At 42.1% G+C, this 21,894-nt stretch overlaps 1 protein-coding gene across 2 annotated transcripts in view; it reads right to left on the bottom strand.

The window, feature by feature from the left end:
• Window positions 1-21,894, bottom strand: part of slc9a7 (solute carrier family 9 member 7) — a 35,235-nt gene that overhangs the window by 8,668 nt on the left and 4,673 nt on the right. The window contains exons 2-13 of one of the 2 annotated variants that reach the window (XM_080472974.1): window positions 20,347-20,681; window positions 17,743-17,945; window positions 15,988-16,065; window positions 12,840-12,916; window positions 12,584-12,696; window positions 12,387-12,492; window positions 10,412-10,553; window positions 10,187-10,292; window positions 9,088-9,176; window positions 7,659-7,772; window positions 6,937-7,048; window positions 6,711-6,864 (exon numbers count right to left, since the gene is read on the bottom strand). In XM_080472974.1, the coding sequence (XP_080329100.1) occupies window positions 6,711-6,864; window positions 6,937-7,048; window positions 7,659-7,772; window positions 9,088-9,176; window positions 10,187-10,292; window positions 10,412-10,553; window positions 12,387-12,492; window positions 12,584-12,696; window positions 12,840-12,916; window positions 15,988-16,065; window positions 17,743-17,945; window positions 20,347-20,623 (1,571 nt within the window). In that variant the 5' untranslated portion in view covers window positions 20,624-20,681. Of the gene's footprint in view, window positions 1-6,710; window positions 6,865-6,936; window positions 7,049-7,658; window positions 7,773-9,087; window positions 9,177-10,186; window positions 10,293-10,411; window positions 10,554-12,386; window positions 12,493-12,583; window positions 12,697-12,839; window positions 12,917-15,987; window positions 16,066-17,742; window positions 17,946-20,346; window positions 20,915-21,894 lie in introns of those variants that run through there. The other variant, XM_080472973.1, reaches the window with a different exon arrangement.

Here is a 21,894-nt window from a genome sequence, read left to right as displayed (position 1 = left end):
AACGCCACCAAACAAATATCACCAGGACATTTTTAAGATTGTGAACATTTATTTCCAACACTGTCACAAGGATTTAGCTTCTTAAGAAAAAACCCTCAGGTCACTTTTTTTTTTTTTTTTTTTTTAAATTATGATTATTATCATTAGTGACATGTTAACTTGCATATCCATGAAGGTCTCCTCTCACCTTTTCTCTGAGCTTCATCCAGCCAAAACGCCATCAAATGCAAATGTTTAGATAAACAAAAGATTACTTGTTCGCTTCAACAAATGTTGAATGGCTATAAAATGAGCCTGGATGGTTATTTGCCTGACTGTTTCCATCAGTCACGACCTTATCGTTTCCCTTTGGTTTCCATTTCTGGGCTTAACTAGGCTGAAAGAAGATCAGATTTACCGATGGTCATATTTACCGTACAGTCAAATTCTTTCAGACGTTGGTTGCAGTGTTATCTGCACATATTTGCCCCTGGTGTCTCTTACTAACGGAGAGGGATTAAAACTGAACACAAGCAGATTTTAAAGAGGCACTTTTAATTCACATAAGCCGAGGATAATCCTATAGTGGACACTGTCCAAAGCAGAAAAATGTGGCCTCTCACAGTGAAATTCGACACTGTATGGTCCTGGTTATCTTTAGTTTCCATAACTGCCATACAGAGGAAGCGTCCACTGAATTAATGACTGACTGCATTGTCTCTCCACTGGAGAAGTATGTATCCTGATGCCTTTAAGGACATACACACACTTCAAAGATTAAGACACACACTGTTTGGGCCCAGGCAGATAGAAGCCCAGCCCTGCACACATTCTCCCTGATAACAAACAAACACGATCACATCCTTTCTCTGGCACTCGGCTGACTTATTTCACCCAACAACCTCCTTTAATCCTAATCCTGAAAACACCCTCGACTCTAATCCATCAAATATTCCTTGCAAGCAATTTTGTTTCGAGACACGCAGTGTTTCACCGAGCCGGTGCTGGAGGAAGCATCTCGAAACAGTTCTCATTTAGTTTCTTCCCTCTTGGTAGCTTCCTCTATCGTTTGCACAAACCCTTCACATGAGACTGTCGGGCTGCTTCAGGGTGCACCAAGAATAATTTGCTCTTTGCATGAGTGTGCGAGAATCTGGTGGGACGGTGAGGGGAAGTTCACATCACCCAGAGAAAAGCCTTGAACGAAGCTTTTCACTGAATCTCCTTGTGGTGATTCTTTACAGGGGCAGACAGGTGGTTAAATCACATCTTGTGTTGTGGTGAACAGCTGAACCGTCTCGTTTTGACTCATTCTTGCTGCAACCCCTTCCAGATAGGCAGTGCTCCCCTTCACCACACAAACAGCAGAGGTCAAACAGTGAAAATATGTGCAACCACATGCTTTCCCAACCCCGGTTACAGTCAGAGTTTGTTTACACAGATACGACACCTGAGGTATTCCCACTTTAGAAGATGATGCTCTTGCTGCAATGACTTTCTGCTCCCAAATCTGTCACATCATAAACACATTGAAGACAAAAACAGAGTTAACGCGTTGCCCAATGTCTTTCAACTGTTGTGCAGGTTATTATTCTGAAAATTAGCACTTGATGACGTAACAGTTACTGCTGTTCCGCACATGTCCACTAGGGGTGCCATTGATTCATGACCAAACACAGACACACAACTGATCAGCAAGCAATCTTACTGCTGAAGAAAATTCCAGTTCATTAAATGTGAAGAGCTTCCGATTTATTCAGGAGATTTCTTTTTGTGGCACAATGGAAGAACTTCGGGGCTCATATACATTTAAAGGTTGGTCCTGGTGGCCGTGAACTGAAACGAGTTTGACGCAGCTCGGAGGCCAATGACGATGATGATGAAGATGCTCTATAATCTGAATGTATGCACTTCTTGACAGAAACAGATTAATGAACTGGCGACAAGAAGAAGAAGCAGTTGAGGTAAACTGCCCAACACAGACGGCTCCTATAGAAAGGTTTGTGTAGAGGTGCTCCATGTGGATACAAGCTGATGCTAATGGAGGAAACCGTTAACTCTGCAGTCAGAAGTGAGTTAGTGTAGGAATGATGAAGGTCTTAGGCTCTTAGGGAATAGTAACCTTTAGAACCACAGCTTTAGATGATGCTAAAATTAACCACAACCGAGTGTGTTACTACTAGAAATACATGTGTTACAGGGATGAATTACTTATAACAAACTCTGAATGTAACCATTTTCTCTTTTGCTTCAAATTAACTGTGATTCAGCTTCTACATGTAGAAAGTGAATCGAAGTGTTAAGTGTATAATTGAAATTATTTTGACGGCCATGTGTTATGATGGCCATAAAGTACTTTTATAGAGTGTAACCTGCAGTGAAAGAAAGTTCAAGCCGATAACAGTGACCCCTCAGTGTTTCAAAAACATCAATTGGCAACGGTCTCTGCAGATCCGCGATGATGATCCACTGTTCAGGAGAAGCGCTCTAATCCCCAGACTTGGCAGAGCAGCTCAGCAGATGTTCAGACACTCGAACTGCAGCTCCACCACAAATACTTTGTAGGATATCAGCACATCCTTTTCAGCCAACACGTCCAATGCCTTCCTCTTTTACCAATAAACTAAGAGCAACAAATCAGCGACTACCAACTCCTGTTATCCGAGCCACTGAATTACATCATACAGTGTCTCCTATTGAAATGTAAAGTATCATCCAGCTTCTTTTACAAACTTTAACAGCTTACTGCAGCTGATTTTCCGTTTGCGTCATCTTTTAACCAGTTAGTAATTCTACTTTATCTTTATATTACCTGTCAAAGTCACTCATTTTATTCATATTTTAAAAACCATTTCACCTCCAAATTCCCACCAATAGAGCACACTCACCGTTTGCGTCAGTTATACATCCAGAAAACCTAAACGATAAACTCCAAACAGAAAACGCTGATCGACGGATTGGTGATAAACTTCCATGCTTGGAGGGAGGGCAAGTGAATCTGGAACCATTGGGAGCACTCCATGGAATATCTTAGGAGTGAATTATTGTAATAAACTATTCATCCTATTGTTGATTAAAGTTTTGTGTATCTCTGTTACTGAGTATATGGGATTTACACTATTTATGTTGGATTAGTGGAATGTCACTTTGTATTTTGTAGAAACCAATAAAAGAGTGGTTTCAAGATTTTCTATTCACAAGACTAAATATTCATTTTCAGCCTTTATCAGTCTGATGATTATACATTTTTAGGCTCATCATCCACCTTCTTGTAGGCCCTGATGGCCGTTATTAACATTATTGATTAATACTGAAGACTGTAAATTACTGTGCAGCACCCAAACTATTAGGTTTGTGAAAATATATCTTTTTGAGTTCAACTTGTCGCTTTATGTTTTGCATGGTGGAAATGCTTTGGAAAGCCGGATTAGCTCCTTTAAATCCGACCCTGGGTTTACATTTGGGGGCTTGAATGGTCTCTCAGGTTTAAAAGTCCCCCTGAACATCCTCCGACAGATTCTCAACCTCCGTGAAACTGCACCTCTGGCATTCTTACATTGCTGCTGTAATGTCCAATCAGACCAGAAGAGGTCACTCTACTCCTTTCGTCTTTGGGTTTTCTAGTCATTCGTTTTCTATACTGCTTCAAAGTATGAGTTCGAATACTTATGAACACAGGGAGAACATGCAGTGAGAGTGTCAAACACTACTATTTCACATGGTCTCATTGGTCCAAAAACGTTTTCGTCAAAGTTTACTGTCCCAAATCCAGCTTTTCCTCCCTTTGAATATTGGATCATAGGAGCTGCATTCAGAATCTGCTGTGTCTGTGTGAGCTGGACTGGCTCCGCCCACACATGTCCATCTTGGGAAGAGGAGGAAGTACTTCCTCTTGTGGTGCCATGTGCCAGAGCAGAGCTGCCTAACTGTGGGAGGAGTCAAAGGGAGGAGCCTAACTTGATTGTGACTGGCTAAACCCCCGATGACACTATATAGGGTTTGATTTCTGATTGGCTGGTTGGAGCAACACACTTTATAAAAACTGAAACAAGCCAGGGAGAGAGAGGACAGACTGTCTTCACTTCTGGGGCGTCATTCCAGGTATGAGGACGATTATTACTGTTGGAAAACCTTTAGAAAGTGAATTTTGCATCATATAACCCCTTTAACTGAAGCTGTCCATTAACTTATTTCATGATTTGTGATCTACCACAATAGGCATTATCATTCAGCTTCTTTCAACATATTCCTTTCAATGCAGTGCCTCCTCTTAGACCAATTCTAGCATTTTACCGTCAACTTCGTTATGTTAGTAATTAGTTTAGGATTCATGTGAGCTTTTTTCACTTAGAAAGTAACAAATCCAACATTTGCCCATTTTGCAATCATTCACATTATTCTCAGATAAACAATGTAGGTTATGGAGATGGGTTTAAAAAAAAACCCCTCATACATCAATAAGATCATGACAAAAAGCATTGTGCAGCACACACTAATATAATTGCCCCTGAAACTATTCACACTGGAGTGTAGAGATTAGTCGCTTTCCCCTGACCCAGCATGAACACACAGAAATCTCCTCATGACCGCACCAGCGGGCCCCGTGATAAGCAGCACGCATGCCCCCTCGCAGGCCATCCATCACAACCTAGTAACTCTCACGCTTTCTAGCCCGACGACTGCTCCTCCATCACATTGTGCTCATCACCTTCACAAGGGGCCGCTTCGTTTAATGATCCTCCCAGCCAGAGGGTCCTCTCTTCAAAAGTTGCAAATGACATCCTGCAAATTCCAATTTTTCTCTCCCCTGTTTGATACCACAGGGGGAGAAAATGTGGTTCAATAAGAGGCCGCATTTTAAGTGTCACCCCTTTATAAAAGACTAAACGTATGCAAATGTATGCACATACAGCCACAGAGGATGGTACCCAGATCACAGTGCAGCTCGGCTGATTTCCGCCTGCCATGCACCACATGTCCCGGTTACCATGGCGATGAGTTCACAGGGTGATTTTGGCAGTGCTCTAAACCTCCACCAAACACAATAGTTCCTGCTCGGTCTGAGGAGGCATTACTCATATTAAACAGAGCCTGTTCACGCAGGCCGCTGATGACACGAACACATGTACACACACACACACACACGGCACGTAATCCGCTTTATCACGACAAATAGAAAGCCCCAGTGCATCATCGTTGGCCAACAAATGAAGCCTGAATACAAGCCAGGCTCTGCAGAATTGCAACACACACAGATAAACAAACAAACAGACAGACAGACAAACACACACATTAACAGTTTCCGGCTCAAGTTTAGGCGTCAGAGCTCATCCCTGAGACAATGAGTCCAACTGCTTCAAACATGCTGCTGAAGTCTGAGATTTGTGGTTCTGGCAGAAAAGGAGTGGGAGACGGAGAGTGGAGAGCTCTGGCCCCATCTCCTGGGCAACCCCACCAGGCTGCAGGACCAATTCAACGCTGTCAACTGCAGAAGACTTACTTTCTGTCACAGACAGATGCTGAACTTCATGGAAACATGCAAATAGAGAGGCTGTATATAAAGAAAGTTCAGAAGCAGTGGAGAAGTCTCACCTCTCTTGAAAGATACAAATCAATGAACAAAGAATTTCAGTGATCGGTTTCTTCTCTTATGTCATCATGTGTCATTAAACAATTCAAAACAGTCTTTGTTTTTCGAGCTGTGCAGGTTAGTATTGACCTGTAAACAGTTGAGAAACCATGAGTTCTGGTGCAGAGACGTTTAAATTCACAGAAGATACACGTTGCCGTGTACGACGAAGTTGATCATTCTCAATCAATTATTACTCATTGTCCCATTTCAGTTTGACCGTTTTTATCTCTTTATGGTTATTTTTGCATTTAGTTTTCATGTTTTGAGCCACACAGTTTAATCGCCTGTGTATTTTAAGCTCTTTGGCTCATTATTCTTCGCTTTGTGTCTGGATTTCTTCACTTTGTGTGACTTTTACAACTCGGCTTCTTTGGTAGTGCTCAGCTTGAGCTTCTGCGTCTCATTTTCCATGTTTTGTGCCTGCTCCTACAGTTCTGTTAAAAAAAACAAACATCGGTAGAACCAGACCATAAAATGCCCAGTCACTGGATTGTGATGATTGATATGTGATTTACAGTTTATTAACTAAAACAAATCAAATCATTTATTCATAAGATAAGAGTGCAGGACTACTTATTATAGTGTATTTATTATTCATTCATGCAATGGTCTTCTCTGCAAGACCCTAGTAGAGTTAATTCAACGCTTAATTTACAGAAATATATTTTTAACACATTTATAACACTGAAGCTTGTACCACTGAAAGCTGGAGAGTATGAAAACATCTAACCTTGTTTATCTTTCAACTTTATTTTTGGGGGTTGTTCGTGTGATGCAGGTAATATTCTAACATAGCAAAACCCTCAATGGCCGTCAATGATCCCAAATTATCCACAATGAACTTTTCCATCAGTTCTATATTCACTCCAACTAAACACTTCAGATAGTATAAATATCCCATACATGTATGGCGATATAATAATCTTATTCATTTAAAAGAATTAACTATACATCTGTAGACTAACTAGAATTCATTCACATGTATCCTACTGGAAGGAGTATTCAGTCCTGTGGTGGTGAGGACATTTCGGTTTCCATCAAAATAATCGCCACCTCTCATGGGCAAATTTTCTGGAAGAGCAGAAAGTGATTTTGTCACCTGATGTGCAGCCAGGACAGCATTGGAGTGGTTCCTCCTCCGAACACCCAGACGGTGAAGAAGACGATGAGCAGCGTGGTCGTGAACATCATCTGGCGAGCGTAGGTCGCCGTGTCCCGGATCGCCAGGGCAAAAGCCATTGCCCCACGCAGACCTGTACAGAGCATCCAGTCACACCGAGCCAGGAATATCAGGAAGCACAACTCAAAAAGGTTTGTTTTAATACCTGCAAACATCATCATGTGCTGGAAGTTCTGGTTTATCTTGTGTCTTCGACCGAGGTTGAGAAGAAAGGAGAGCGGGTAAATGTTGAGAGCTCTTCCAATGAATATGGATGTCTGATAATTGGGTCAAGAAACATGTGATGCAGGATGGCTGCGCCAAGTAACAGGCAACGGAGAAATTATACAGAAACAAGGAAATCTTTAATACAGTTTTCTTTTTTGGAAGCAAATGGCACAGATAGCCCCCTTCCTTTAGCACTTCAACCCCCGACTCCAGAGCCACATTGGGCTGGTTAGGTCCTTTACAGTGGCACCAGAACACACAGGTTCACAAAACTACATGTGAATTAATTGTCTATCTTATTTTTGCTTTATCCCCATACCTGACTTGTTTTCAAAAAGACTAAAAACAGCTAAAACCATTGAGAAAATGTTAGAAGGAAAAACTATCAGCTAAAACAGTGAAACAGCTCAAACAGCTAAATCCACTAGAAAAGGAAAAAAAAAGGGCTAAAAGAACCAGAGTGGCTAAAACTGTGAAACTGGCTGAATTACTTAAAGTAGGCTAAAAATGTCTTTTTAGTCCATAGAGGTGGCAGACCCCTGCTTCAATAGGACATCAGTACGTTTACATGGACGTCATAGCTGTCTTTAAGTCATCACTGTTCCCATGCCGCTTTAGAAAAATCTAATAAATAGAAGTTACCGTTCAGTGAAAGGATACAAACGCTCCAATGATGAAGATGGGGCTGAATATGTGATTCTGGAAGGTGAACAGAGCCAAGCCCATGTAGGAAAAGATGAAGTTTTCAGCCAAGAAGTGAAGGACCTCAAAGAGCTGCAAATAGAACGGTACATTTATCAGGATCTCAGTGTAGAAATGTAAAAATACAGTAAATACAACATTCACAGGTTAATTTTGAAGGAATCATATTTAAACTAAAGTCCTGTGGACAGTTTTCTCTGCCCAGCTGACACAGTAGCCGACTCCCCGACCGCCAGGATGATTATCAGGACTCCATCTCCACTGAAGTTGCTCTGAGCGGGAGCCACAGAAGATGAGCAAACATGAAGACGAGGAGGCGAACAAACATGCAGACCAGAGGAACAATTTTCCCCAGTTCGGATTTAATCTCAACAAGGAACATTAACATGTTATAGAGCACTCAAAGATGTGAAAGGGGCATTTTCAAACTTGTGGTGTTATTCAAACATAATTTGATCCTTCACGAGTCTCCAAGTGGAAAAAAATAGCACCATAATCTGCAAATTACTTGTGATGACACATGCTTGAACGCATAATACTGGCAAAAATTAAACATTAGCCACAACCTATAGCTTCCCTAACATGCACTGTCAACCTCTTGTTACATCATCGCCTGCCTTTCTGCATTGATGCTGTTATAATCAGTCTGACCACTAGAAGCCGCCATAGATCCCTGATTTGGGTTTTCCTTTGCTGGGTTGAGTACCACCAGGCCATACCTATCGGAATGAAAACAACTATTACTATTGTAACAACACATCATCAGTGGGGTAAAACTAACCTGTCTCACGACGGTCTAAACCCAGCTCGCAAATAAAAGTGGGAGGACAAGTCTCACCCTGGCTTTCCCTTTGTTTAAAGCCCTCATCCAGCCAAAAATATCAGTCTGCCGCATTTACACTCCTCACATCATAAAATGTACCATAAATGAGCTGATTGAGATCAAGAATGACACAGAAGTGTCATATTGTCATAATTTTTAAAACAATTCTTAAAATCTTATACAAGCAACATGAATTTGTGTAGCACAATTAACACGTGACAGTAACTGCCATTGTCAAGTTTGATAAAAAAAAAAAAAAAAAAGGAAGTTACCAAATATGGTGACTTGATTGAAAAGGTTTAACCTTTCTGCTTCACTGTGTGAACGTAGCTTTCTTTTAAAGTGTGTAATGACCCTGGTGGTGAAGGGGTCCAGCGTGTGTGTTGTCTATGTGGGAAACCAAACAGTCACGTCAGGACGGATGTCCTCACACAGCCCCGATTAAGGTCACAGCAGGCTGATGGTGGCACCATCTGGCACAGTTCATACCATCGGGGGCTTCAAAGCCATTTTTTAAATGAAGAGATAAGTGTTGCTCCAGATGCAGGACGTGTCAGACTTTACCTGCTTGGTGCGTTTGGTGGACTCCTCTGAGAGGTTGTTGTAGGTGTAGTGAGCCTGTGTGACGCCACAAAAGAGCACAGCCACAACGCCTGCAAGAAAACATGTGGAGTTCAGAGCAGAGCTAAAACAAAAACGCATACAAACATACCTCGTCGAGGCAGAATTGACCTGCTCCAGTGAAACAAGTCAATAAAACCAACCGCCATGCCTCTCATTACTTCATGACCGTAGCATAAAGTATCTGTTAATTTCCTCTGCGGCACATCTGCTCCGTAATCTGTGTTTAATTCCTCGTCACATTCCATTCGTGTAACAGACTGATTCAGTTCTCCCAGGGTGGTTTTATCATAACTGAGTTATCAGCACAATCAACAACATAAGCAACTGGAATTAGAACAAATCAATCAAAAAACAGAAGGTAATGAGCTTCAAATAAACCTGAGGCTATAGATCCTCAACATGGGCGTCACCATGAAAGCTTTTCAGGTTGTCTTCTCCAGACAGGATATTCTTCAGAAGAAATCACAATATCATTTTGAATCTCTATTAAAATAAACATTCACTTTTAATTTTTAATAAAGTGAAAACATGAACCTTTTACCAAAGCACTTTCCATTTATCTGAAATACCAATAGTGAATGACTTGATGGTTCAGAAAGCACAGCGATTGTTGTTGTTTTTTTTTTGTTTTTTTTACATCAGACAACAAGAAGGAAACAAAACATGCTTTGAGCTCCATCCACATGTGGGATGAAAGTTGGTATTTTTCACCATGTCACCAGCAGTTTAGATTAACAAAGAAGTCAAAACAAAATCAGGTACAGTCTGTGCTGAGCCGCCATGCAGAATAGGCTGTTCCACAAATGAAGGGCACATTCAGACAGACCAAACATTTCTCTATGCCCATCAACTTATTTTAAACACGTTCAGTCACCACCAAAGAAAAATCTAACATATGACCAACTGTGAAAAACATAACGGAACAGAAAATACTAAATACAACTTTTTGTTTTTTGCGGGGGGGGGGGGGGGGGGGGGGTCATAAAAGAGAAGCAGAAACAGAATCATATGATACAAAATACAAACTCCCAGAACTCACCTGTGAAGCCACAGGCCTCAGCCAGCAGGAACGTGCTCCAGGACATGAGGAAGAAGAGGGCGGTCTCCAGCAACGGGAAGCAGTGCAGCTTGGTGAATTTGGTGACGTTGGACCACAGTTAAAGAGCAACCGACCTGATCTGGATCACATGCCTCTGGAAAAGCCAAGCCGGTCCGAGAGTGAAACCATCATTTCATTTTAAAACACGTACTTGGAGAAGGATATGAGAGCAGTGACGACTCCAGTGGCAGCACCCATCACAAAGGAGCCGCTGAAAATACCCAGGAAAACCCCAACGGACTTGAAAAAGGCCGAGGCGTCGAACATGTGGGTGTTTGCACCAGCTGGCTGGTACGCCACAATGGACCTGGAACACAAAAAGATTCAGTGCAGGTTAAACGTGTTTACCAGATTTTCTTACATTAAAACTCTTAACAAAGACCATAAAACACATGAAACAGTCGGTGAGTTAGAATGGTCCAGCAGAGGGAGTTTACGTCAGCAGGAGCTGAGACACAGCCACGCTGTTGTCTCTCACATGTCGGTGTTGAATTTAAACAGAGGCTCAAAAACCTGGCAGCTTGAAACGTTTATGTGTCGAGTTTCCACACGTTAGTCTGAGAAGTCCACGGTTGGACATATTCAGAGCCTTTGCTTAGAGTAAAAGCACAAGTTCCACACATTAGGAATACTGTAGAATACGCAAGAGTCCTGCCTCTCACTGAAAGAAGAGTGTGTTATTAAAATCAAAGTTTTTAAAATGGCTCAGAGGATGTTTCGCTTCTATATATCCATCGTTTTTAAAAGGAAAAGTGACAAATATGTGGGAGAATATGTAGAAGGACAAAGAACAAAAACAGTGCAGACTGCATGATCAATACTTTTAGACATACATTAAACAAGACAAGCCCAATAACACACAGTAATGGTGTGAGTGAGAACCTACATTTACTTCTGTTCTATCAATAAAAGAGAGAAAAGAGACAGACAGCATGACAACTGGAGAGTGCCGTGTACTTTTCACCACAAGCTGAGAGATGGTGAGCACAGTGCAGACAGCAGTAACGTGTAGAGTGAGAGGAGGCAAACAGCTCCTGACGGGATCTACAGTCATGTGAACAACTTCGGACACCCCAATAAATGTTCAGTTCTTCATATGTTCATGTCTAATCTTGTTTGCATTCATCTCTGGAGAAGAAAGTGATTTGATTGCAGGTAAACAAAAATGTACCTCGTTTTACCCAATAAACAAACAATATCTTCAAAAATGTGGATTGTAACTGTTGAAAAGGTTCGGACAGCCCACCCACCAATAGCTAGTGTTTCCCCCTGTGGAACTACGTGCTGTGATTTTAGTGTTTTAAAGATTCTTTTAGCATCTTGCATTGTGGGTGAACGAGGTGAACTTGCTTGGACAGCCAGACCCCAGCATGTTGGCAGTTGTTTTAAATGTCCTCCACTTGTAGACTAGTTTCCTGACGGTGTAAAAGATGATTTCAAATAGTCGGAGATGTTTTAAAATCACCTATCAGACTCATAAGCTGCTACAACCTTCTATATGATGACCTCAGGAAGCTCTCTGGATCTCACCATGGTGTTTACTCTCCGTTCAACAGCCAGGAGCACAACAAACTACATTTCGGAGGTTTAAATAAGACAAGAATCCTTCAAAATGCTCAGTTACCATGTTCTAATCATCCACCTGATGTGATACAACCGCGTGTGATTTTAGCCATTTTAGGTGGGAATTAACGTGGGATTGTCCAGATTTATTCCTCACCAGAAATGTCATTTTGTTTATCTTTTACATTTTACAGAAAGTTTTAAAAAGTATTTTCTTCAGGTTTAATTGTTTATTTTATTCAAAATGTCCAGTTGTGTTAAAATTGATATTAAATGTCCATATGTCCACATATGTAAAAACACTTAGGCTTTTGTAGGGTGTCCTATTTTCTTTTCACATGACTGTATCTGTTCTTTCTAATATGGTCTGATGAAAGTCATTTAGACCAAGCACGCACATGAGCGTTCATCAGGCTTCCAGTAAGTCCAGAGTTGGACCAACTGGACCAACCGGACCAGGCGGTTCAAGTGAGGCCACAGCAGCACTTTGTCCGAGCTGCACCGTAAAAGAATCATCAATAAATGTAGTTTAGTTGTTGCACATTGCATCATCGTACGAGACCGACGTCTGACTCACGAGGAAAGCACAATGGCCACGGCGTCGTTCATCACGCTTTCACCAAACAGCAGAGCGTACAGGTCGCCATCGGCGTGAAGCTCGTTAAAGATGGCCAGCACCGTCACTGCACAGAGACACAGACGGAAAGCATTCATCAAGCCGGGATGCACTTTTTATGCCCACGTCGCCCAACGTGGATCCGGCTTTTCTCGTACCTGGGTCTGTGGCAGAGATGATGGCACCAAAGAAAAGGCAGTCGGTGTAGTAAAACTTATCGGTCAGCTGTCCCACCGCCTGCATCAGCTTCACCACGCCATACATCAGATTCCTGCACAGGGACAACCCATCGAGACGTCGGCATAAAGCTACAGTACATTCATTAAAAACAGCAGATTGACCGACACTAAAGTAAAACAAGAGTAGACTCTGGCTGTACAGTTCTTGACTTTACAAACAGCAAACAGGCCTCACCCGATAACAAAGCACGAGATGGCAGTGCCAAGGAAAGCGTAGGTTATGATGGAGCCCAGATTTCTGAAGAAGTGCCTCTAAAAATTAAGAGGAAAAGGAGATGAGGAACAGGAATTAAAAACACTTTAAAAAAACAAACAAAAAAAAGAAGTCCCTTGTCAGAAACTCCACATTTGACACAGGTCTTGTAAACACTGAGGGCTGAGGCCCTCGGGTCAGTCGCGGCCGCCAAACAGGACGAGCAACACAAACACCCACCCAGCTGTTTAACTGCCCGTAAAGCAAACAACCAGCATTTCAACTCACTTCTGAAGAGAGCGGTCCAGTTTGTGCAGGGATTTTAAAAAAAACACTGTCGACTCAGATTTCTGAAAGAAATGTGGCTTTTCCACTGCGACAAACAAAATTCAATAAAAAAAGAACCAGACAGTTTTGTTCAGGATATGCAGGACAAACCTCCGACATCTATTATGGAGGAAACAATGTTGATTATTACACCACAGTTCCAATCGTGGCTCTTCCATCTGAAGACTGGTGAATAACGGGCAGAGTCCAAAGCTTTCGAGGCCTTTTCTGCATATTTCTTTTTGAGGGATTGGATTTTCAGGAGAGCGGACTCTCAACAGATAATTTACGGCTCGTTCAGGTTATCCTGACCTCCTACTTCATACTTCCTGTGGCCTGCCAGTAGACTCAGCAAATTCAATTTCAAATTACGATTTCACAAGAACAAGACAGAAATCCTGTGAACACATTAATGTGCAGCAGCAGGAACTCAAGCATACTTTAATTTTTTAAACTATAAGCCAATAGTTTCCTCAAGCTAGATTTACTGCCGTATCGTATTTGTTGACAGAATAGGTGAGATCAATCCCGCTGCAACAAAGTGTTTTCTTATTTTTAATTAAGTTCAATGTGACTGCAAATTCCATGACTTTATAATCATTTTACCCGTATGGTCGTAAGAAGTCATATGACGTCACTGTGCCGTTGAAAACATCAATAGCTAAGAAATCATGGATTAAGCTCGTATGTTCTCCTTTAAAGTTGGTTGTAGTGAGTCTTAAGCCCTGCATGCGTCACACAGGGGGCGGGGAGCTGGAACATATTTCAGTGGAGGGGGGCCATTTGGAGATTTGCTTTAAAATGTCTAATGTGCAGTCTTCACAGATTACAGCCCCGAATTTAACATTTAGAATTTGTATAATCCTGCAATGTTTGTAGGTCCTCTATGTCTTTCTTACACTTTTTAAGTAACAAACCATAAATGATGAGATCAGCAGCCACCAACAGCATTTATTAAGTTTTAAAAGCAAGAATATTAACTAAAACTCCTGTTAGTTCAGGAGCCACGTTCAGTATGGGACAATTAGATGTTTTCTACAGCTCCATTATGTTCCCTTTGTTTTAGTGCAAATATGAATACATGTTTTGAAATCCTAAAAAAAAAAAAAACTACAGTGAAATGTCTAAAAGCACGTCTTCAAGTTGAGACATGCATGTTCTATATATATTCACCCTCTCATTATGGCTTTAAAGCTGAAGCTACTTCACTGCATGAATCATAAACCTTAATGACAAAAGGGAAAAACCTAAATGTTGATGTCTTAGTTGTAATTTTTACACTAAGCAATGTTGTCCCATGGGTCTGAACGTCTGCACGACACCCCTGCAGAGGAGCGAGCGTTTTCTCAAATGAAACACCGTCAGCCATTTACACAAAACCTGTGGCCGGCGATGATCAATAAGCACACAACATTCCCAAATATCACACAACAGCTCTGCTCCCAAAAGCCACAATAACACAATAGACTCTTTCTTAAAGACAATTATTCTTGATTTTCAGTGGCGGGGATAAAGATTTATGTATGGTATGTTTTATTTAACGAAGTTGTAGATGTGCAGATCCTCTACTGTTCAAAATGAGGCGCTTAAACAACTGATGGGAACTTCAATGGATTTGAACGCACAACCTAAATGTTCAGACAATTGATCCTGTAAAGTGGCGGCAGCGGAAATGCAGGTCGATTACTGCAATTCATCGTATTGTTTAATGTTGAAGTATGTCAACTTTTAGAGAAAAATAATAATTTGGATGAATGTGGGGATAGCTTAGCAGAGTTCAATGGCGTTGTTATTTATGAATATCTCCATAATGACGACAAAGTTTCTTTACAACCAACAAAAGTCGCTATATTTGCTTCACATTTGTGACAAACACAGGAGGAGTAAGACTATAAGAAGAGATGTCACTACATTTTTTTGTTGTTTGGGAGCAGATGTCTTTGGTTTCCTCTCTGTGAAAACAAGTGGGGCCATCAAGTGCAAAGTCGAGTCGAAAACTTAACTTCTATCATTTAGTCGCTGTTCAGAGTGAGTGAGAATATTAAACCGATGGTAGGAACGTGAGGGAACAAACCGTCAAAGCAATCCAGTGAAAACCCTGAGAGACGTTTTTCAACAACATCGCCCTGAGAGACATGATCCGATCCTCCTCAGGAGCTTCACAAGGCAGCAGCCCAGGAGAACAGTTCCCTTCATGACATTATTTAGCACTTTAAATTAGATAAGTCTGATGTATGCTGTCGCATTAAGATCATAGATCACCATCATGAGCTGTTTAAACACATTTCACTCTCCATTGTCTCAAGGTCAAGACATTAAAGCACAACCGCCGTGCACAAGAAGCACCAGCCGCTCCACAAGAAGCACCAGCCGCTCCACAAGAAGCACCAGCCGCTCCACTTGTAAACCCAGTGACAGATCATGAACAAACATGCAGGGCCGTCCCAAGGATTCTCCAAATATAACCTAATCTGCTAATCTGCAGAGCACAATACAACCATCGAAAGCAGGAACTAATCACATTGCCACTGTCAGCCGTTTAGTTTTTTTTGTTTTTTTGTGGCAGCCACAACACCAGAGAGGAAACGAAAGACATCTGCTCAGGACTTCCCCTTCGAAAAAGTGCCACTTATGTCCTGAAAGCAGCGACCACAGTCTGGCCAATGGGGGTGTTTCTGAGCGAGCCATCTGTCCAATGAAGCAGCAGTTTGTGGCAGTGAAACAGGTTCACCTCACCGACCGCACCAAATACACCGCCTGAACTCACTGCGACTCGCAGCTATTCAGCTTTAAAGACCCTCACCTTCTTCAGGCTGTAGCCAGCGTGGAAGATGATTGGGGGCAGCAAGATGTTGAAGAACACCTCGGGGTCAAAGGTCACCTGGAAAATGTCAGAAGATTGAAATTTTGTAGAATTATAAAAACGTAGTTTTCTATCCAGGCTGCCTTGACAGTCAAACTAACCAACAGTACAAATCTCATTCTTCACAATAAGAAATGACAATAAAACCAATAAACATCTGCTGACATCTTACGTTGCTTTTTTTATTGATGCAAGGTTGCAGATTGAGATTTTATCAACTCGGCAGCATGTCAGATTCACATCACGCTGGTTAGTTTTGTAGTCATTATAGTATCCAGAGAGTACCAAGCTCAAAAAAACAGTATAAATAGCTTTGCTATAGAAACAAACTGCAGCTTCGATTGCTTTCATGGTTTTTATTGAATTCAGCAGTTTATTTCAACTTGTTTTATTTTTGTATTATTATATATTGTATAGTATTTTAACCATTTCTAGCAAAGTTAACAGTTGTGGGTGTTTTATTATATATTTTATTTCTAGTGAAGTCAGCAGGTTTCATCCATTTCAGCTCTTTTGAAGCTCCGTCGTAGTTTTTTGTTGTTGCGTCTGTCCACATATCAAACGTACCGGTGAAGCTGCGTCTATACAGTCAAAGTAAAGAGTCTTTCCACGTTGAAAGAAACCATATATTCCTGAGACTGTTCTTTATTTGGATTTATTCATCGTTGGCTTGCAAAGACATTCATCAGGGTGGCAGCAGAGAACAGAGATTTACATAGATTATAGGGATTTGACAGATATTTCAGTCGCCAAACTTAGTTCAAATGTCACATTATCCGCTCTTGCCCTGACGAAGGCCTTTCAGGCTGAAATGCGTAGGCATGTTTTTATTAGACGAGCCAAGTACCAATAAAGGCTTTTTTAATTTTTACCCTCTCGAGTGCCTCAGATTTTTTCTTATAAATTTCTGCAGAGCACCAGAGGAACACTTTTTTCTACACCCATGCAGCACTGACTGGACGTGATTATTCCAACGTTTTATTTACTCTGTCACTAAAAAGAAAGTACAACTGAGCGGTTAAAACTGGTTTAATTCTCTGCACTTGTTGTTTTAGCATCATTACCATTTCATGGTTTATAAATCACTTCATGGATTTGCGCCTTCATACATTTGTGACAGAAAATGTTTCAAACGGCACTTTAAGATCAGCGACCGCTGCTTTTAATATACGTCGGTCACGAAACACTAAAAGAAAGACGGAGCTCCTTTCTTTTCTCACACAATTTATTTCATGATGTTTTTATTTCTTTTAAACTTAATACTGTACATTATTGTGACGTTGTGTTGGAATTCGCGTGTTTGAGAATTTTATGTTTTAATCTCCCTCGCATTGAGCTGATGTTATATCCTCAATCACAATTTGACCCTTTGAACTAAATTATATGTAATAAGGGTGCTCTATAGATAAAGCTAGTATTATTATTCTTAATAATCACCATTACTACTACGACTATGTGGCTCATGTTATGGAGGCCCGGCTTAATTTACTAACTTCACTAGAAACCTTTGCAGCAGATTTCACAAGTTGTCTGCAGTTTTCTCATATTTTGCTTCTTTTAAGGCTCTAAGATTAAAAAAAATTATTACAATACATATTTTACCTTTAAAGTATTTGCATGTTGTCATCTGAGCTTAAAGGGCTAAAAAGCGTCAATCCTTTAGATGAAATGCAGAACAGATATTTCTCCTCTTACCTTGCGCAGCATATCGTTCTGCTCCACATTGTGAATCTCTCTGGAGTTGATCTCCCCTTTCAGGGTGTATTCGAAGAACTTGCCGCTGACATTGAGCAGCAGGGTGCTGGCAGGCCCTTCCTTCAGAGAGCAGCTGGGGGGGGTCTTGTGGTGGTAGCTGGTGGCCGGGATGCCATAGCGCAGGATCACACCAACCAGCAAGCCTGACAGAGTCAAGATGACAATTACCTCTTAACGCGATCAGCTGGCGGGCGACAAGCACAAAGCATCTGAAAACGTGAATGTCATGAAGCCCAAAATAAAAGTCGACCGCTAAAGTAGACGACAGAGTTGCAGGTGCAGCTCCTTCACCAGCTGCAAAGCGACATCAACAACAACAAAGAGCGCCAGAGCCCAGGGAGAGAAATGGGGAGACGACAAGCAGGATCTTGTGAAGAGCTATGGCCAGGGAGAAAGTCGCGTAAATCCTCCCGTGGAACAGCAGCTGCCTGCAGGAGATGAGGCAGAGAAGACCGCAGACTCTTTCTCCTGTAGGGTTTCGACATGAACGTCACACTCTGAGTTCTTTTCCACCAAAAACAACCTGGTGCCGGTTCCGGGCCGGGGCCAGATTTAGCACCAGTTCTTTGTGTTTCCACCGACAAAGCCATAGCGCCGGCCCTGAACTGGCACCTGGTTCTTTTTGGTGGAGAAGCCCCAACAGACACACGCAACAACATGATTTCTTCACTACACACCATTTAACCACACTTATTAAACACACTGAAATTACAGCTGATATTACAAATGTCAGCTTCTCACCGAGAACGTTGTGTTGTAATGGCGCCATTAAAGGAAACGCGAGGCATTTTCCAAGCAGCTGCGCCTCATACAGCTAATTAATGTCGCAACCAACATTTCACACAGCAACACGTTCCTACAACAACTCTTAAGTGTCGGATTTCACACAACGCCAAACAGAATCCATCAGAACGTTTATGAAAGTGTGTGCGCCGCTGACATTTACACACATAACGACGTTCACCAGTGTCTTTAGTGGACGTGCACATGGACTGTACAGCTGCAATCAAATCTTTCTCCCAACAGCCGAAGAACAGCAAATCTCAGCTTTATTGTAACAGTCGCTTTCCTGTTTTTGACCTTTTGCCAGATTGTCGCTCCCCTGCTGGAGCACATGGTTCATATTTGGTTGAGTTGGACACGAACCAAAGAGAGGCTTTTTAAGGTACGAGAACAAAACAACTCAAAGTCTAACCGATTTCATCTTCAGTTAATGAGTTACATCTGAATTTTTTATTGAACTCCCGAGGAAAACAAAAACACACAGACTGAAAGTCCTGCAGTTCAGCGGAGTGGTTTCATCCTGAAACATGATCACTGTAGTGGTTTCACTCTGCTCTGCTTGGCACACTTTGCGTGGGGATTTTTAGGTGATCGGGCAGTTTGTTCAGCAGCTTCCTCTACAAACCTATCGTCTATAAAACCAGACTGAACTTTGTTGATTTAACAGTTATCATATTTAATCCAGCAGACGACAGTGCTCGCGTAAACAAAGCACACACCACTTTGGAAAATTGCACTTTGTTGGTTTTGTCTTGCTTGTAGCATTGCCTCCCGGCAATAAGTGTTATATTACTGTAAACTGTTTATTCCCTGGAAGAGTTCTGCTTCATACGACTAGAGTCTTTTTTTTTTTAAGGTTTTTTCTGCTGTTAACTCTGTATTGATGGCTCAGATCAGTGCATCCAAACCTGGGGTCAGGGCCCCTTGGGGGGGGGGGGGGGGATTTTGCCTGCTTATGATTGGTCAAAAGCAAAGATACATGTCAAAGACAGCCAGAACAAATTCTGTCATCCAGACCAGAGCAGGGAAACTAACAGTTTCCATTATCATTACTACTATAAGACTATTGCGTCTGTATTTCACGTTTGTAATGAAACTGTAATGTTTCTGCAAATCCACTGGAATTCTGTAACGATCACTGAGGAGGGTGTTGAACTCGACCTTGCTTTTCTGAGATTGGATACCCTGAAGACTAGGCTGCTTAACTAAACCTGCACTTTATGTCTGTCACAAAAATAAGTCTTAAAAGACTATTTCAAATGCATAGGTTCAAATATTCCGTGAGAACAACCGGAAGGTAATGTTTGTAACGTAACATGAGCGAGCTGGTTTATGTCGGTGAGTGTGATCAACTCATTGCACCGCAGACATGGTTTCAGTTGTGTCGGAGTAGTAATTCCAATCCATGCAGGGATAAAGCAGCGGCCCGGAGGGGGAGCAGCAGCCGAAAGCACCTTCTAGAAACCAGCACCGGACGGGCAGCGAGAGCTGCTGGGAAATCACAGACTCAAATCAGCTCCGTCTCCTCCGGTTCATCTTCCCATCGCCTCTGTGCAGCCGAGTGCGCAACCACAGGGGACTGAATCACGCAAAGCCTGCGGGAAGGTGGCGGCGGCCGTGGTGTGTGTGTGTGTGTGTGTGTGTGTGTGTGTGTGTGTGTGTGTGTGTGTGTGTGTGTGTGTGTGTGTGTGTGTGTGTGTGTGTGTGTGTGTGTGTGTGTGTGTGTGTGTGTGTGTTCACGGTGTAATCTGTAAGCCTCACCGTAAATCATTGCCAGCCCGGTTTCGTGGAGGAAACGAACCCGCCTGCGCTTGAAGAGCCAAATGGTGAGGATGGTTAAGGTCAGCAGCAGGATGAATGTCAGCAGATTGACGCTGTCCTGGCGGTGACTTTCCTCTGCCTCCTTCTCGGTGGCAAGTTCTTCCATCCCGCCGTCCTCCGCCTTCAGTCCCGACACCACGGTGGTCAACAGGATCCATGCGGGCAGCGAAGCGTCGTGCGCCCGGCGCGCTGCGCTGCGCTGGCGGGGAGCGTCCATGGTGCAGGATGCTGCGGCTGCTGCTGCGGCTGCACAGCGCCTCTATGCCATGTCACTGCTGAAGAAGAGCCACAGTACAGCTGAGCCGAGCGGAGAGACGAGAAGAGCTCACAAGGCCGCGCGCCGGCAGTGAGTTCAGCCTTTTAAAGGCACACGGCGCGGCGTGAGGACTCACACCGGCAGACCCCCCCAGAACCACCAACCACCGCAGGTCCACCGACACACTGAGCCACTGCCCGGGATTGTGATGATTGCGCAGTTCTAAACAGGAAACTCATGCCACGTCTGAATGGCCGGAAGAAAAGGGAAAGTGGAGGGGATGAGGCGCATTGCTGTGTGATTTAGTGACCGTCAGTGTGCGGGTCTGGGCCCGGTCCAGTTTCATATCGTAACCCCTAAACTTCCACAATATTTACATACATTTTAAATCTAATTTGACAACATGGATTCAACTCAACGGTTATTTTAAGTTCCAGAACCTCTTCTTTATTTTTGACCCATATTTGATAAATGTTCACTTCTATTTTTAACAATTTCTATCTCCTATTTTGTTCTACTTTATTCTATTGTTTTACATTTGCTTCAGTTGTTCATTAGCAACATACTAAATATACACAATTGTGCTGCTCATGTCAATATCTTAACATTGATATTGTGTTCTTTGTTTCATTTTATATTTTATTATTTTATTCATTTGCACTATGATGTTGATGTTAAGTCTTTTTACGACACAGAGAGAAAATCGCAGCTTGATTCCCGTTGGGAACACTGAGTGTGGAGTTTGCATGTTCTCCCCAGGCATGTGCAAGGTTTTCCTCTGGGTACTCCAGTCTCCCCTAAATACTGTGTTTTTTGAGTGTGTATCCTGCCTTCAGAGTCATCTGGCTCCAGCCGAATTAGATAAGAAGGCAAAAGGTGGAATATTTCAAATTCTGTCATAGTCGTGGCATCAGCAGCTCAACCTTTTATTTCCAGTAGTCTTGCTCTGTTTCTCTTGATTTGAAGATTGAGATTTTACATCATTTATTTGTTTTATTTGATTGGTGCTTGGATTCAAAACTATGAAGATGAAAGAAAAAAACTTGCATGTTTTATTTTGATAATCTTCACAATTTATGATTAATTTAATGCCAAAATAGTCACCATAACTACAAGAATCATATCAGACGCTAAAACAATACATACTGAAGTAGAATGAATTCTTCATGGTTTAAGGAAAGTTCTGACTTCAAGAATACTACAAACAAAGAATTGAAAATGTGCTATAGTGA

This window comes from Lipophrys pholis, assembly GCF_963383615.2.
Source record: "Lipophrys pholis genome assembly, chromosome: 10".
Taxonomy (NCBI): domain Eukaryota; kingdom Metazoa; phylum Chordata; class Actinopteri; order Blenniiformes; family Blenniidae; genus Lipophrys; species Lipophrys pholis.
This window is presented reverse-complemented; position numbering and strand designations above follow the sequence as displayed.